Genomic DNA, 17,773 nt, shown 5'->3' with positions numbered 1-17,773 from the left:
TTAAAGCTGCACCAATCAGCTGTTTCTGCTTTTAAAAAATAATCACATGACTGTGGAATATAAAATCTGACTCTGCAGCTCAGCTCAGTGGCGCCTTTCAGCGTCTTTCACCTCATTGTTTTGGCCTGCGTTTTAGTCGACTTCGTTTCCGGTCAGTCAGCTGGTTTTACTTGTCTATCAAATCTAGCCTTGACAACACTGGCAGGCAACTAGTAACTAGTAACTAGTAACTAAACAGTCAGATATTTCACATGGGTGTCTGTGAACATCCAAACAGACCCAAAAGAGAGTGAAATAATCAAACTTGTCCAATTTGTTACAATTTTGTTTCCAGAGTGTGCTGCATGTGTAAACAAGCAACCTTTTAGCCCATGAGTTTGGTGTGACACTTTCATGGACTCTTATGGAGTCAATATGTGTTTAGGTGATCACCACCCATCTGATGAAGCACACCAAGGTATTCAACTCCTACGGCCAGGTGGTGGAGGTTCAATATGAAATCCTCAAGTCCATCGCCTACTGGATGACCATTCAGTACGACTCGTCCGGACGTACAACCACCTGCGACATCAGAGTGGGCGTGGACAGCAATGTGACCCGTTACACTTACGAGTATGATGCAGACAGCCAGCTGCAAAGCGCCTCAGTCAACGAGCGGCCTCAGTGGCGTTATAGTTACGACCTCAATGGGAACATTAATCTACTTAGCCACGGAACCAGTGCAAGGTATGTTAGCACACAAACCCATATACTGTACAGAAAGCATTGAATATAAAAGAAATTGCCTGTTTGTTATTAATAAATCGATAATTCAGATCAGCTCAGAAATCTTTATTATCCATTGCAAAGCAGTGGATAAATATCTTAAGCACGGCTCTCAGAGGAAACCAATAAAATAGCAAAATAAGACATTGTTTATTTATAAACACACACGTGTAAATAATTGTCATATAGCAGTATTGACAGTATTGGCTCTGGCTGCAGGGACATTCTAGCAGTGGTCTGATAGGAGGAGTTGGAATGAGTGGGTGTGAGAGGCATGCATGATAGTGCTGACTTTACATTTAACTGCTTCGGTGTGGAGATCTATCACAGTCGACAGTGACGGTGATGTTGTTTAACCGTTTAATGACTCATAACAGTTTTGATTTGTTTTACGCTGAAGGAAAGGTGTTCGAGGATGTGATGTCTGTAGGTGAGAACCGAGTCAATGAGAGACTTGCAGGCAATTTTTGTTTACATTAAACGATAGTTATGGAACTGGAAACTGTTTCTCAACCCATCAACTGTAACCTTTGTTATGTCACCTTTGTTACGCTGTCTAATCGGGGATATCTGTTGTCATTAACACCTTCTTTGTTATGCACGGAGATCTTGCTGGTGCTTCCCCGCTGCCTCCAGTTTTTCACATTTGCTCATGAGTTTGCAGAAAGGCCACAGAACAGAACCTGAGTGACAGATGAGACTGAGCGCAGACAGACCGGGTGAACTATTAAACGGCTGAGACAAACTTTTGCACAGATTTGGCACCAGAATCCCGGTTACATTGTGGTTACATTTGTTGCATACTAACATGATTTTTTGAGCAGTTGTCAACAAAACTGATGCACAGTTGTAGTTGTGTACAGCATGCGGTAAATATCACTCAGGGTCTGATGTTTGTTTTCAGGCTCACGCCGCTGCGCTACGACCAGAGGGACCGCATCACGCATCTCGGCGAGCTGCAGTACGGCGTGGACGACGACGGCTTCCTCCGCCAGCGAGCAAACGACCTGTTCGACTACAATTCCAACGGCCTGCTGACCTGCGTCTTCAACCGCGTGACCGAGCGCACCGTGTGGTACCGCTACGACGGACTGGGCCGCCGCGTGGCCACCAAGAGCAGCCAGGGCGAGCAGCTGCAGTTCTTTTATGCCGATCTGTCACACCCTACCAGGGTCAGCCACTTGTACAACCACAGCAGCAATCTGATCACGTCGCTGTACTATGACCTCCAGGGTCACCTTATCGCCATGGAGCTGAGCAGCGGAGAGGAGTACTATGTAGCCTGCGACAGCGTGGGGAGCCCGAGGGCAGTTTTCTCTAGCAAGGGGCGGCTCGTCAAAGAGATTCTCTACACTCCCTACGGAGAGGTTTACCAGGACACCAACCCAGACTTCCAGCTTGTCATCGGCTTCCACGGAGGCTTGTACGATCCTTTCACGAGACTCGTCCACCTGGGAAGGCAGGACTATGACACGCTAGCGGGCCGATGGACTTCACCGAATCACGAACTGTGGGGGGAGCTGAGCAAGGAGCCGAAGCCTTTTAACCTGTACGCGTTCAAAAACAACTGCCCGGTCGGGAGGGTGGAGGAGGTGACGCAGTTTACAACAGGTGAGCGTCACACATGCGCAGACACACTCACGCACACTGCTGCCAAGTCAAAAGCAAATCACTGACTGACTGACAGAAACTAAGTGATACAGAAAGATAGATCACTCAGTGACACCTACTCCTACACGCGCACCTACAGGGGAAACATCTGCCATAAAGAATGAGTGAATGGGCCACATTGCTAACCACAGGTGTGCTGGGTGTCAGAGACGTGAAGCTGTGACAGACAGGATTTACTGGCAACAGAAAGGACAGCCATGCCTCTGATCACATTGTTCTTTAACACAGCCGGTTCTGTTTTCTTCCCTCTGCCTGTCAAGAACATACTGTTTCCCCGAGAGACAAAATAGAAACTGAAACGAGGGAAAGAGATGGGATAGGAGAGTAGAAGATGAATACAGGATGTCAGCGGGGGCGTCTGTCCTTCTGCTTAATAGAACATTCATTTGGCCTGTCACGTTTCCCTGCAGCGGGATTGTTTGTTACACAAGGAGTGTGTTTGTGGGACACGCGCGCACACCAGCAGACACGTCTCTGCCGCACGCTGCACTCATGCATTGTGTGGTTTCCCATACGAGGTGTTGTTTTCCCTGCCCTCGTGACTGTCTGTTTGCTTTGCAGTATACACATTAAATTCTAAACTTTCTCCTGTGCAATTTTCTCTCTTCCTGTCCAGACATCGGTAGCTGGCTGCAGCTGTTTGGCTTTCAACTTCATAACGTGGTCCCCGGTTTCCCAAAGCCTGAGGTGGGAAGAATGGAACAAACATACGAACTGATGAAGGCGCCGACCAAGATGCAGGACTGGGACTCCAGCAAGGTGAGCATCACACTGCTGCTAGATTCTTTCATATCTAACACTGTGTGCCTGTGGTAATGCTTTGTATATTTAAACTATATGTATAACATTTTTTCAAATGTACTAGGGTCTGACTGCGAAACAATATTTTTCATAAAGATATGTCACACATATGTATATATATACATATGTGTGTGTTTGTGTGAGACATAGCCTATGTCAGTGCTTGTGATTAACACTTTCATAATTAGTCATTTATCTCATTCGTTTAACACTTTGGGTCTTCATGTGAGATCAGACCGAGAGTCCTCCGCAGAAGCATGAAAACTCAAATTACCTGCTAATTATCTGCCATTTTTATGACCTTAGTGATTCTTCCTAATCGGCTATATGGATGAAAATCAACACTGAGTTGATTATTATGAGAATATTCTCCAGAATGAGTACGAGTAATGAAATGATTAGTTGATTTATTAATTAGTTCATAGACTGATTGTCGTTAAGGTAAATTGGCATGAGCGTTTGAGGGTCCCAGTGTCTCTGTTTTATAGCGTTGTGCACAGCGTGGTAAGGCCACAGCCACCCTGCAGTGTGTTCAAACCTTGCGGGTTTAAAGCTGGGCCACGTTCTTCCTGTTCATGCATGTCTTTACTTCTGCAGTCCAAACACACGCATGTTGTGGGTTTTAAGCTGGTTGATGTAAATGGGCGTTTTGTCTTCCTGTCAGAGACATGTAGGACGTAGCTCTAACACATTAAAATTTTTCTTACATCCACCAAGGACTTCAAGGTCAACTTAATGAGAAAATCCTTATAAGATAGAAACTATTATTCTTAAAAATGTAAGAATAATGGTGTGATGGGTATTCTCAACATATGTTTCCTACTGCTGTTGTTTTTATTGACACCATATCGTCATATAAGAAAAGATATGGGGGGATTTTAAATATCACCGACCTTTTGTTCAAGATCAGATAAGGTCAAACTTTGATAAAAGGTCTTATCTTCAAAACTGTGACTAAAATATTGGCTTTGGTTGTATTGGCAACAGTAAGGAAATTATATTGATTATGGGTAGATTCTAAATATAATGTTAATTAATTATTTAATTCATTACTCATCCCACTTTTAAGTTCCATATCTGCTTTTCTTTCATGTTGATACCAAAATGTGTTACATCTGTAAAAAACATTTTTTAGAATTATATTATATTATATTATATTATGAGTTCAGCTTATTCATGTCCAGTTATTTACATTAGTACTTTAGTATCCATGACCTGCTCCTACATAATGTTTGTGTAATCCGAGTAGCCTTATCTGACTTTCTTTGCTGATGTCTAATAGACATTATCAGTAGTGTTAAAGGCACTCTAGTGCTCGGGCAGCTAGCCAGTATGAAGCTACTGCCTATAGCACCGTCTGTCACATGTTGTCTGTGTGATGACACATCAGTGCACATTTCTTTAAAATTGTAAATTTCTGTAAAATGACGATACGTTTTCACTCTGACCAGAACATGATGTCATACTTTTTGAGAATAGTGTGTTAATTTTGTCCTGTACATTACAGCAACAATCCATAACCCTTTATTAAATTTTTTATTTTATTTTTTTAATAAATGTGTGATCAAATAAATTTTTTTCATTACTAAATATTAAAAAGGAATTTACTGAACAATAAAATGTAATAAGAAATAATAATAAATATACTCCAAAGTATGTGAAGTATATTAAAGTAGTTTTCAACACAACATATAAAATAAAAAGCACTTTGCACTTGTTTTTACTGCATTTCCAAACTTCCTAAAGTCGGTTTAAAAGCAGCCACGCAAACTGCAAATAAAATATGATGCTATTTTTTTAAAAGTTGCCCAGACAGTGATGTGTCTTGGTGGAGGTTTGCCTCTCAAAGTGCTTCATGTTTTCTACGTGTCTAAATATCTAGTGTGGATCGTGTGTTTCTGTACGTCATGCAGAACGCTGTAATAAATGAGTCCGTCTGTTTTTTTCTAGTTGGTTTTGGGAATCCAGTGCGAGCTGCGGCGCCAGCTGAGGAGTTTCATCTCCCTGGAGAGGTTACCTCTGGTCTCTGAGCCCGTGGGCTCCACCTGCCACCGACCGGCGCACCCCCCTCCCTTTGGCTCCCGGCCCTCCATCCTCGGCCCCAGCATCCGCTTTGCAGTCTCTCACGGCCGAGTGAGCGCGGAGGTCATTGGAGTGGCCAGCGAGGACAGCCGCCGAGTCGCGGCCATCTTGAACGGCGCCATCCACCTCACTGGGATGAGCTTCACCGTGCACGGCTGCGACACCCACCACTTCCTCCAGTCGCGGCCGATCGAGGAAGACCTCGCCCTGGGGCTGGGAGTCGGGGGCCGCGTCCTGGAGAGCGGCGTGAACGTGAGCGTGTCTCAAATGAGCGCGACGGTGAACGGCAGGACTCGGCGTTTTGCCGACATCACTCTCCAGCAGGGGTCTCTGTGCCTGTGCGTGCGGTACGGTGGGAGCGAGGAGGAGGAGAGGGCGCGGGTGAGGGAGGAGGCGAGGAAGAGAGCAGTGGAGGGAGCTTGGGAGAAGGAGAGAAGGAGGGTGGAAGCGGGAGACGCCGGGAGCAGAGCGTGGAGCGAGGTTGAGAAGCAGCAGCTGCTGTCTGGGGGACGCGTTCAGGGTTACGACGGCTACTACTCCCTGCCTATAGAGCAGCAGCCGGAGCTGTCTGACTGCCCCTCCAACATCCACTTTATGACACTGAGCGAGGTGGGGGGCAGGTAACAGAGACACACGAGCGGCCCCCCACCCCACCAAAGACTGCCTGTTTCTACTCTACTCTGATTTGTTCTACTGTTTCTATACTGTATCGGGGGGAAAAAAAAGAAGACGACATCAGAGAAGAAGAAGAAGAGCGAATGTGTGGGGAAAAAAAACAAAAAACTTCCAAATGCCTTTAATTGTGACAAAATGATGGTATTTTATTATTATCGTCCAGTTTCTCCAATTTCTAACAGTGGCACAAGCAGTGTGGTTTGGCTGTGGCTTTGCTTTTTTGTATCTCTGATCAACCCGACCGACTCGCCGACCGACCGACTCGCCGACCGACCGACTGCCATTCGCTGTTTCAACACTGTTCATCATTTTCTGGACTCTGCTCAACATCACGGCACTGTAGGGAAGAAGACTTTTAGGATTTTGCCAGTGAATAATCCTCTTCGTGACTCGAATCGAGAGCTCTTCGGTTTGCCATTTGAGTTCCTACATGGTTTACCTCGGATATACTATCGTTTACATATTGTGTAAGAGAGGCCTTGTCGACTCTGACACTTCCCCCCTTTAGAGAAGGAAAGCTCTTGTGGTTTTCCGCCTCTGGTGTGCTCCAACAGTAGTTTGTATGAGTGTGTATACTTAAAAATCAAGAATGTATATAGCCAGTGCTTTCTCACACTGAAAAAAAGAAGTGCTCAACTGGAAGTTCTGTTGTTCATAAGTGTCAGTATTGTTAATCAATAGAAAAACAGTTACATTTTTGCAAAGAATTATACATGGCTATAGTAAATATTCTCGCTGAAAAATCTGACTTTATTGGGTTACAAAGCTGATTAAAGTTATTATGTGTGAATTACCAAAATCGCTGGCTGGGATTTCATAGACGTTGTTACTTATTATTTCTGCCCCTCTCCTCCGCTCGCTCTCGTTCACGTCGTCTCCGCGCCTCCCCGCCACACATTTGTTGTGCTCTCTTTGTTCTTGTTTCTGGGAGTTTGTAACTTTTCAAATCTGTGCTGTCATTATCACCCATCATTATGGCTCGAACCGAGATATGCACGAGAAAACCTGCGTCGTCTGTCAGAGGAGAGGGAGCAGAAGAAGAAGAAGAAAGGGGAGGAGGGGAGAAAGAGGGAAAGAAAAAAAGAAAAGCACAGAGGAAAGGGAAAAAGAAATGTGACAGCTGAGGCTCAGCGAGTGGGTGGTGAGTGCAGAAGGGGCAGGACCTGGAGTTGGCTGAGCTGTTCTCTCCAGCTTGTCTCCTCTCATTAGGAAATGCCAATCAGACTACATGTGAACCACTTCCAAGCCTCTCCCCACAAAAAAAAGTTTAAAAAAGAAAGTAAAGAACTTTTTTTTTCTCTTTAAATGTTGCTAATCCACCTCCCTGTCCGTCTGCCTCCCCCATCGCCTCCCCCCCACACACACACACACACTCGCCTCCCGCCGTCGCTCCACCATCTGCCCACCATTAATTGTTTGTGTTTCCTCTCCCGTGCCGCGGATGACAGACACACACACACAATGCATATGTTCTGACTGTGAGCAGGTGATATACATTCCCGACTAGCACTCTGCCGATCGGCCGCGATGCACCTTCCCTTCGAAACCATATGCTCCGTTAGATACTGTCCAACCTCATCTCCGCGGTGAAAAGATGGAGGGTCCGGTTGCTAGGAGACCGCTGCACTGAAGAATTGTCTGCGCTGAATGGATGCTCTCCTCTTTCAGCTCCGCTTTCTCTCTCATTTTTTTTTCATCATGTAATGCCAATCAGACGAGTGAATGATGGACCCACACACACGCATGCACACACACCAGTAGTCAGCATTCTCTCTGTGGAAATCAGCACTCCAATATGTCAAATTGAATTTTTTTCTCTCGTCCCCCCCCCCCCCTTTCCCCTCAGCATTATGTCAAACGCAGGCTCGGGTGTGTACAGCTGTGTGTGCATGACCTTATTTAAAAGAGTTTATTTCAGCCAATATCATTTATTTTCTTTGCCGCTCACACAACTCTATTGCATTAAGAAAACAGAGCACAATATTTGTTGTCAGCTTATGTATGCGGTAATGGATATTAATGGTTCTGCAGCTGAATCTTTTACATCCCAGAAAGTTAAGAGGGGAGGAGAGAGGGGGGGTTGCACTTTCTGTGCTGCATATGCAAAAAAAAAAAAAGTAGAAGGAGGCTGAGATCTGAGTCACTGCTGGAGCCTAAATGAGCTCAATGTAGCAAATAGGGGGGGGGGGGGAATGACATTTACTTGATGCACATTATGCAAAAAACGCAAACAGCAGGAATGGTGCCCTGGCAGTATTTCTGCTTAGAAATGAGGTCAGTGGTGCAGCTTAGGGTTCGCCCCTAACCAAAAGCTTGTCGCACCTCCTTCTTGTTCCTGTTTTTCTGTCCCTGTGCAGCATGTGGCATCCGCTGCTGGAAGTAAGGGTTCGGGCTGCTCTCCGTCGTCGACGGGCTATTACAGGGCTCCTCTGTGTGTGTCTGCGCCCGTCTCTGAGCGGTGACAGGGTAAAGCAGAGGCATGGCAATTCCTTGTCCAGGCTTCTGGAAAGCTGCTATCAAATTCTTGATTTGCCGGAAATATCGTTTCTGCACACCAGGAGTGGTCTGAAACATGAGAGAGAGAGAGAGAAGAAGTAGAAGTGCAGAGAATTCAGAGCATTTCCCCATCTCCACATCAAAACCCCAGTGGGGAGATGAAGAGGACGGGACAGAGCCGCCTTGAAATGAGCTCTCGCAGATTTTACCTTATAAAAAGACATCAGATACGCTGCCAGTGGAGGCAGTAATACAAGTGCGTCTCGGGGATGGACTGGGGATGGTGTCAATTATACATTTTTTGCATATCTGGATTCAGTAATCCAAAGTAAAAGGACAGATAAATAAATAAGACGAGGCAGAAGAGATAAAATATATATAAGAGCTGTAAAAAAAAACAAAAAAAAAAACACGTGCTGTGGAAGGGAGGGAAACATACTGATGATATACTCAAGGAGTTTAAAAGCTACACTGGGAATATACGGGATGCAATTACCTATGAAAACATCCTCTCCTGTGGGTATTTTAGATAGTTTTTAAGTCAATAAAAAGCATTATTTTAGGATTAATGCACCACAAGATGCTTTAACAGTCCAGTAATCTCAAGAGCCTTATTTGTAACAGAGAAGCACTGAAATAAAACTTAGAAAACACACACAAATATCTTTTAAAGAAATGATGATAGCTTAGTAAAGTCATTTTTCTCTCTCACAGGGAGCTTTGCATCATTTCTAATTGAAAACGTTCTCATCTTTCTCTTTTTCTATTCTTTCCACCCCCTCCCTGCACTTGTTTGTTTGCCCACAGCTGTCACTCCAGCGTTTAATATTCCTAAACCACTACAGCGCTATAATTTTGTCAAGTAAGGCCTTTAAAAAAAATACATTATGTGTTTTCATTCGGCCCCATCAATCAAACTGCAAATAAATAAATAAGTACAACGGTGAAAACGGTTTTCTTTCGATATGTTTTTTTTTTTAAGAAAAAAACATATCATTTAATCAAATGTGGGGAGCTCTCCCGCCCAGCACAGCACTTTGGATGTTTCCTGTCTCCGGCCACAAGTGTTACCTCTGCTCCCGAGAATATTTCATTAGAGTGATTGATATTGCGCATGAATAATGGAAACTGTTATCGAGCTTGTAGGGAAATTCTTGTAATTCAAGCCTCCACACCGAAACCCAAACATGCACACACACGCACACCGCTCTCCTTCAATCCCTCAATCCATCCCCATCTGCTCGCCTGACGGCATCAGTGAGAATGAGCGAGGTTAAAATGTCGCTACGAGAGCGTCGCGCTCAGTCGGAGATAGACGCGGCCTTCAGATGTCTCTATACATTCCCAATCCCGGGGTGTTCGCCACCCCTCGGCGCTCAATTACACATCCCATCAGAAATGCTGTCAAATGCAATATCCCCCCCCCCCCCCCCCCGTCTCTGGAGTATATGCTGATGCTGTGGCATCTTCAAAATTTGAGGTGGGGGTTGGTGGGAGATGGATTTCACTGGGTGTTATTGCTAAAGCAGAAGCGTACCCATTTCTCAGTGCTGTCACTCCTCAAAAAAACGAAACACATGTTTGTGCCTCCGCAGCTTGTTGAATTACAACCAGCACCAAAACTACTTCTAAACCAATAAGCGAGGCAGATGTGTGCAGCTGCTTCTGCGAACTTTTCTGGGGAGGGGATGGAGTGAAAAGAGGCACAGCACAGACTAAAGAGCGAGTCGCAGGATGAAAAAAGAAATCTTAATAGTAAAATGTCTTACCTCTGCTGCCCATGAGCCTGCATCATCTCTGTGGATTCTATATGTGTAGACGTAGCCTTGGCATCTGCATACAAACAGAAACATGGGTTTGTATTTCAGTGTTTCTTCTTACTGTCACTATCACTTCTCCTTTTGGGAATCTTTATTTGATGCTTATTAAGAGACCACAGTTACTTATTACTCAGCCGGTTGCCGTATTGCCTTTCTCTCTAAACGTGAGGGGATCGATAATCTCTATAACTGCACAAAATAGGATTTTGTATGTGTTGATGTGATTATGAGGTCTCAGCCTAGAGAAGTAGAACAAAAGCAGATGTTGCACTTTTTTCTTTGATTGTACTCACAGCACACACAGGCAGTAGACACCCTCCACGGTGTCACTGTTGCGGACTAGGTAGCACCCGTCTCGGCCGTCCTGGCCCAGCCGCCTTTCTCCCTCGTCCTTGCCGATGGGTCCGTGATAGACGGGCAGGTTTTCCATCACAGTTATTCCCCCAGATGCTCTTTTTCTTCTGCTCCCAAAGTGTCTCTTTCCCCACTTTACCTTTTTTCCCCTCTTTACTACAGGAAAGCTTTTTCTTGCCTTTGCTGCATATGCTCTGGACTGGGAGCACAGGTAAGGCAAGCTGTCTAGCCTCTCCTTCGATCCCCGCTTCTCACCGGTTCAAATATCTGCTCAGGGAGCCTGAGCTTTGGCGTACGAGCTCTCTGATTTCTCCACACTTGTTTACCTACAGTGATAGCAGCTCTCTCACTAACCTCTAACCTTTCTGGGTTGGCTCTTACAGTCTTCCTCTTTCTTTATACCACGCACACATGTGAGCACGCACACACACGCACAAGTAAAGTGTGGGTTTGTCTATCTCTCAGGAAATGATTCTATTTTTTCTTTCTTTTTTGACAGGAAATAACATAAAAGATTCTAACAGAACATTTCCACAACAGAAGAAAGCACAACAGAGGGATAAAGTGAAGCAATCTCGCCCTTTTTCACATAGGAAAAACGTATGCTGTGATGATGCACTAACGCGCACTGTTTCCAGTCTCAATTTGGTTTCTTGTCAGCAGAAGTTTGCTCAGACTCTATGGCTCTGAAACAACTTCTATGAATTGTGTGGCACAATATGTAGGCAGTCATGGAAGTTGTGCTCAGATCCTTAATTATACATGCTTGTTAAAAAAAAACATGTAGAATATATCAGAATGATTTAAAATTCCTAATTAAGTTTTTAAAAACAGTTTGAAAAATAATAAATGAAATCAATAATACGCAACAAAATTGATTTAACAAATGAAAATAGCACAGCTGTTCTTTTAAAAGTTTCAAGCTTGTTTTTACACATTTAGACGATTTATTAAAAATGGCAACAACTATTTTAATTTCTCAAATCTTTGCTGTTTTTAGTGTAATTGTGAAATTTGTTGGAATGTCAGATAAATTTGTCAACATAACTGATGCCTAGTTACATTGTGTATACACTCACCAGCCACTTTATTAAGTACACCTGCTCATTTAGGGATTTTAAGCATGAAGAATATGTCAAGACAACCTCTAAAATTTAAACACTTCAAAATGGGAAAGAAAGTTGATTTAAATGACTTTGCATGTGGGGTGATTGTTGGTGTCAGAGGCTGATCTGAGCGTTTCTGCTGATCTAAGATGGGCTACCACAGCATAAGACCACAGCTTCCATTACCTTATCTGATGAGTCTCTATTTCTGCTGCAGCATTCAGACAGTAGGGTAAGAATTTGGCATAAACTACATGACGCAAAGACTCCATCCTGCCTTGTATCAGTGGTTTAGGCTGCTGGTGGTGTAATGGTGTGGGAAGTATTTTCTTTGGCACACTTTGGTCCCCTCAGTACCACCTGAGCATCATTTCAACACCTCAGCCGACTTCAGTGTTGTTGCTGACCATGTCCATCTGTTTGTGACCACAGTGCACCCAAGCAGGATAACATCTCACAAAAATTAAAGGTTTCTTGATTATGACAGTGAGCTCAGATCTGCATCACAGCGGTCCACCAACAAATCTCCAGTAACTGTGTGATGTCAAGCCAATATGGACCAAAATCTCTGAGAAATGTTTCCAGCACCTCGTTGAATTAAGGCAGTTTTAAAGGAAAAAGTGGTCCAACGTGGTACTAACAAAGGATACCTGATAAAGAGGCCAGTGACTATATTACTGCAAAAAGTGGAACTATAAAGTAGTTCAAAATAATAACTACATACAGCTCACAGCAGTGAACTGCAGCTATTCTCACTTATTTTCACTAGTTTGTTTTATAAATGTTTTTAAATGCATATCCAAGTTTCCTGAGACCAGGAGCTGTAACCTCCTCAGAATATTTCTTTTTAACTGCCACCTCAACTTGCTCAAGATTCAAATGACAATATTTCAAGATTAGATTCGCTGTGACGTTTTTTTCCAAAAAGCCTTCCACCTACAAGTTTATGTGACATGATGTGTTAAAACCTCAGCTCATTTCGGCGTTGACAGTTTTAATAAAGGGGCAGATTCGTCCTATTTTCCCACCACTGGCCTGCCTCCCTTTGATGCGTGGCAAAAAAAAATCTCAGCAATTCTTATTATTTCTCTACTTTAACTTGTAATGGAACACATAAAGAGGAGACAAGAAAAGAAAGAAAAGTCTAATTTGCACTTGGGTGCTCAGCTGAATTAAACTGATATGTCAGAGGAAGACATTTTAAAGCAGATAAAGGAAGGGAGAAAAAAAACCCGAAGCAATGTGCTTCTCGGTATTTCTCAGCATGCATTTTCTCATCACATGTCCACACATCTCCTCAGCCACATATCTCTTAGTCTGTCTTCTGCTTAAACGTGTGTTCAAAGACACTCCCACCTGCTCTGTAGAAGAGCGAGGAATCAGCTAATGAAGCTGCGCGTACAACAAACTCATCCAGCAATCTGTCCCATCAGTAGGAAAGTTCTGTTGTGTCAAATTAAGAGTCTGGTGATTAAAATATTCAATGTTTACTGCGGTGACATTACCACAGGAAACGTCAATTTGCTGATAGCACGGCGTCTGGTACTCTGAGCTCATCTGTCATGTTCAGATGTAGGCTTTTTTATTTGCAGGACTGAATGCTGTTCTTGACCGCATGGTGTCCTTCACATCACCAAAAAGCTTCTGCAAGAAAAAACCCTTCAGAAAGGTTACCCATGTGACTCTGGCATTCAGCGTATTCTCCAAGTGGGTGGCTCTCTTTAATGCGGCTTTTGTCGCGGGTGTCTGTTTTTATACATTCAGAAGTGTAGCCTACATGAGTCATCAGTCTGTGTCAGAGCCATTTTTCCCTCGGCTCAGAAAGATCATGAGCAGTGGGACTTTGGGCCTTTGACTGGGTTAGCAGCCAATGGCATCTCTTTCAATGATTCTGCAGCATTTTAGCGCCACCCAGTGGCAAAAAGCAGGAAATATTCATGTATTTCAAGTAGACTGAAGAAGTTTTCCTCACTTTATTTATTAGCAGCCCCCCCCCCCCCCCCCAAAAAAACCCCATTCAAGATAGAAAAGAAGAATTTACCATTTATTCATAATAAAGCCTTTCAGTGATTATTAATTTAGCTTTCCTGCTTGTAAAAATTCCTTGCAACCACCAGTCCGGAACAAAATTACTCCATGTTGTATTGGCTCTCAGCTCACAGAGAGACAGCCCAGGGTCAATGCAGAATGCAGCAAATCTATACTGGACACAAATAGCAGGCAGAGATATATCATTGATCAGCTGCAGGCTCCCTCAACCAACACAAGCGGCTGGACTGGAATGCATCATAAGGATATTAGTATGAGATTATGATATCTGGCCTTGATATGTGTGGAATTTGTGTGAGGTTTTCTGGAAGGGGAGACTGGATGTCCATCTGCCAGGCTGACAGTAATCTCAGCTCTCATATTCCCAGGTGGGGAAAGCTCGGAGTCACAGCTGTTAGAGGGTAAGACTGGGGAAAAGGAACATTTGAAATCTCTAGTAAATTGATCGGGTTTCACAAAACGGAAGGCATAGTCATTTTGGAGAACTGTATCAAGCAAAGGAAGTGGCATATGGAAAGTGGTTTTTGCTTTATTTCTTTTCCCAATACATACAGATAAATGTCAAGTACACATGATACTTTGGTCCCCCCAAAAGAGGAAAAGTAGATCCTTTTGTGAAATTAATGTATTTGTTTTTAGCTTGTTTTCCTTTACAAAAAACAAAAAACAATTTAATATAAAATATTATTATACAATGAGATATTTCCTTTTAGAAAAATATAGGATATAACATTTGTATAAGAACAAACCACACTTAAAAAGCATACTATTAAATTAATGCTAGCTAGTGAGATGTCTAGAGCTAGCATAGGCTAACGCTAAATTATCAACTAGACTTTTAAATAATGTGGTCTGATTACCCAACATAGAAACACAGCAACACAATGTAGTTTCTTATATTTCATAGTAATTTGGGCTAGAGGAACATAAAAACTAAAGCAATGCTTAAAAGTCTTAAATTAGCATAGATGTAGCTTGCACTGCTTATAGCTAACAGATTTTTTTTTATTCTGCGAGGCTATAAAACAAGCTGTGAATAAATCATCTTTATATACAGCAACTATGGACAGAGATATGATCATTTGTTTAGATTTGTGTTTATATCCAGATGGTGAATTCACATGCAGTATTTGTTATGTTTTAGCTTTGTTTGTAGTTTCTAGCAACTCCAGGGGGAATATCTTCTTCATTAGCTGCTAATTGTGCCACTCTGTTCAGTTGCTAGGCATAAACTGTGTCTGTCAGCTGTTTGGTTCTTATCAGGCACTGTACATTAAGTTTTGACAATGTTGTTTTTCCAAAATGATTCCCGCTGCAGCCAGAAATGACATCATGTGAGTGACTCACAAGAGATGCTTGATGACTGTCCAAATCAAGTGTGGAAAAAATGTTTTATCTACAGTTATTTTTTGTAAAGCAGAAATGACCTCTGCTAGAATTTGACTTAGTTTTAGTAACAGCTCTGTCTCACACAGCCACGCTCATTGGTGTTCAGCAGTTATCACTGAGGGGATGAGAAAGTCTCCTTGCTGGAGTCAGGGCTGGGAATTGGGGCAGGTACGCAGAGCCAGAGGGCTCCACAATCGCCAAGTCTTTGAGGTCACTGAGTTTTCGAGAGAAGGAGCTCAGCCTGGTGCTGAAGGAGCCCCTCTTCTGGCTGTGTTCTTCCCCTCGGGCCTTTAAACAAGCACACAGGCCCTTGCATAAGCCTCCTAGACGGCCACGGAAATGGTTCCCAATGAAGCAGTAGAGCACAGGGTTGATGGCCGAGTTGGAGAAACCCAGGCAGAGTGTGAGAGGGGTGAGGTTTTGGATGCTCCAGCTTACCCAGCAGCTGTCCAACCAGCCTTCACTATAGAGCACATCCAAAAAGGTCACGCAGTGGAAGGGGAACCAGCAGAGGAAAAATGCCAGAACCACTGCAGCTACTGTCCACAATACCCTTTCAAGCCCCCTACCCTCCAGGGGTCTGGCCCCACTTGACCTGGGATTCACAGAAGGGGTGGGGGGTCTCTCCGGTTTACTATAGCCCTCGTGGGACTGTAGTGATTTAAAGGATGACATGCTGTGTGGGTGAGACAGATTCTGCATTCTTACCAACCCCGTATCAACCAACAAATGTCTACCAATAGCACAGTAGCAACAAGAGATGACAAGGAGTGGTAGAAGAAAGGCCAGAACAATCTTTATCCAGACCAGGGTCCGATACCAGGTATGATCAGGATATAAAATTGCACAGGCCTCCACACCAAGCACATCCAGGTAGTAGGTCTCCCTCAGAGCTAAGGTAGGGCCTGAGCAAGCACATGCCAGAACCCACACAAGGATGCAGATGAACCGGGCCCGCTTGGCGTCTCGTGCACTTTGGGAACGGAGTGGATGCACAATGGCCAGGTAGCGGTCTATGCTCATGCATGTGATAAAGAAGATAGACGCGTAGAGGTTGAGGTTGTGGAGAGCGCCGCAGATTTTGCAGGCTACTCGACCGAAGGGCCAGTTGTAGCCCTGGGAGTAGTAGACGGCCCACAGCGGGAGCGACAACAGGAACAGCAGGTCGGACACGCAGAGGTTCAGCATGAAGGTGTTAGCTACTGTTCTCCTTGAGGCACTACCATGTGCCAGGACGCACACTGCCAAGGTGTTGGCTATGGTTCCCAGCACACAGATCACACTGTAGACGGTGGGGATGACTGTGGTCATGGGCACAGGAGGCCAGTCCGAGCAGAGGGGAGCAGAGGGAGTCGGGGAGGTGTTCACAAAAAGCTCCGTCGTCGAATAGAGGGAAGAGGTGGAGTTGAAAAGGGAGAGGTCATTTGGGATTGCCATCATGGAACTGGATGTACCGTTGCCTCACACAGTTTAACTTCCCTCCTTTGAGTTTTCCAAGGTCAGCTGGAAATAATGCAAAACAAGAGCGCATTTAAAATTCAGCTGCCTTTTATGGACAAAGTTTCTCTACACAGGCATCTTTATTTGGTGCGAGCCTTTATTAGGTGTCTTACTTGATATCTAATCAAAGCAAAAATACATTACGCCATACTTGATACACTGTAATCCAGTGGCTGTAATCCAGTTTTATTGGAATACTGTAAAAAAACATCTTTCTCCAATTAAAGATTACATTTTTGAAACAATCATGAATTAATTTGAAAAAGTTTTAAAAGTGTTAAAAAGACTAAAAACTAATCTTGCAACAAGTGAAAGCACTACTAACTGCATAAATAAATCAAATTCAAAGCAAGCCATCATTCGTACATGGAAAATGATCTCATCGACTACGCTGATTCCAATAAAAAATGATTCTGACGGTTGAAGTTGTGATAGAAAACAGACAGAAAACTCTCGCTCTTAGACTAGTAAAGCCATTTATGATTTCTTTACCTGATGTAATTGAGCGTCCAGTCCAAACAGTCTAGCTCTTTTTCAAAGCTTCTTTTGGCTAAAATCCATGTCTTGACAATTTCTCCTCGACCCCTTTAAAAGAAATCTGCACAGCTGAAGACCCCGGACTGTATCATGCTCATGAGTTGGACCGCCTGTGTGTGTGTGGAGCAAACAACCTCCAGACTCTGAGAAACCAGATGACGTTGGGGGTCTTATAGGCCCCGGGAGTCTCTTGACGATTGCACAACAGGGAAGTTGCTGTACGTCACACACCTTCATCACTACCAAGGGGCTGGACTGTAACTGGACATAAGCCAGCCTGCACAGAAGGAGAAGAACAGAAAGACATAAACTTGCTCTGTTTCTTTTTTTCCCTGTATCCTTTCTTTATCCCTCCCCGCCCTCCCTCCAGGAACTTCCACCAGAAACTAACAAAATCAAATCAAGATGTATGTTGTAGTAAAACTTTGTCTCCAGTGACTGCAGCCACAAGGCAGCGTGTCATACCTGACCGTAATAAATGGGACGCTGGTGTGTTCTGTATTTCAAACTTACAGCTCTAGCTGCCCC

The 17,773-nt window shown here is 43.9% G+C and overlaps 3 protein-coding genes across 4 annotated transcripts in view; 1 reads left to right on the top strand and 2 right to left on the bottom strand.

Annotated features, from left to right (window-relative positions):
- Nucleotides 1–6,793, top strand: part of tenm1 (teneurin transmembrane protein 1) — a 191,642-nt gene extending 184,849 nt beyond the window's left edge. For both annotated transcript variants that reach the window (XM_026188289.2, XM_080287598.1), the window contains exons 35-38: nucleotides 425–726; nucleotides 1,670–2,376; nucleotides 3,053–3,195; nucleotides 5,188–6,793. In XM_026188289.2, the coding sequence (XP_026044074.2) occupies nucleotides 425–726; nucleotides 1,670–2,376; nucleotides 3,053–3,195; nucleotides 5,188–5,943 (1,908 nt within the window). In that variant the 3' untranslated portion in view covers nucleotides 5,944–6,793. The remainder of the gene's footprint in view (nucleotides 1–424; nucleotides 727–1,669; nucleotides 2,377–3,052; nucleotides 3,196–5,187) is intronic.
- A 1,109-nt stretch (nucleotides 6,794–7,902) lies between these two features.
- On the bottom strand, nucleotides 7,903–11,056 carry sh2d1ab (SH2 domain containing 1A duplicate b). The gene is made up of 3 exons (XM_026188301.2): nucleotides 10,604–11,056; nucleotides 10,260–10,323; nucleotides 7,903–8,559 (listed from the first exon to the last, which is right to left on the bottom strand). The coding sequence occupies exons 1-3, from the start codon at nucleotides 10,738–10,740 to the stop codon at nucleotides 8,296–8,298; spliced, it is 465 nt and encodes a 154-aa protein (XP_026044086.1). The 5' UTR covers nucleotides 10,741–11,056; the 3' UTR covers nucleotides 7,903–8,295.
- A 3,272-nt stretch (nucleotides 11,057–14,328) lies between these two features.
- LOC113034006 (type-2 angiotensin II receptor-like) lies at nucleotides 14,329–17,410 on the bottom strand. Its single transcript, XM_026188278.2, has 2 exons — nucleotides 17,201–17,410; nucleotides 14,329–16,711 (listed from the first exon to the last, which is right to left on the bottom strand). Exon 2 carries the CDS (start codon nucleotides 16,646–16,648, stop codon nucleotides 15,311–15,313), a length of 1,338 nt encoding a protein of 445 aa, XP_026044063.1. The 5' UTR covers nucleotides 16,649–16,711; nucleotides 17,201–17,410; the 3' UTR covers nucleotides 14,329–15,310.
- Between the last annotated feature and the right edge of the window lie 363 nt (nucleotides 17,411–17,773).

Source organism: Astatotilapia calliptera, chromosome 2 (genome assembly GCF_964374335.1).
Source record: "Astatotilapia calliptera chromosome 2, fAstCal68.1, whole genome shotgun sequence".
In the NCBI taxonomy this organism is placed as follows: domain Eukaryota; kingdom Metazoa; phylum Chordata; class Actinopteri; order Cichliformes; family Cichlidae; genus Astatotilapia; species Astatotilapia calliptera.
Note: the sequence above shows the minus strand (reverse complement) of the source record. Positions and strands in the feature narration are given on the sequence as shown.

Excerpts from the sequence above, each read along its gene's own strand:
- LOC113034006 (XM_026188278.2), bottom strand. The coding sequence starts at position 16,648 with ATGATGGCAATCCCAAATGACCTCTCCCTTTTCAACTCCACCTCTTCC.
- sh2d1ab (XM_026188301.2), bottom strand. The coding sequence starts at position 10,740 with ATGGAAAACCTGCCCGTCTATCACGGACCCATCGGCAAGGACGAGGGA. Across the intron at positions 10,324-10,603 it reads GTCTACTGCCTGTGTGTGCT|ATGCCAAGGCTACGTCTACA; the intron begins GTGAGTACAATC and ends GTTTGTATGCAG. Across the intron at positions 8,560-10,259 it reads CAGGCTCATGGGCAGCAGAG|ACCACTCCTGGTGTGCAGAA; the intron begins GTAAGACATTTT and ends CTCATGTTTCAG.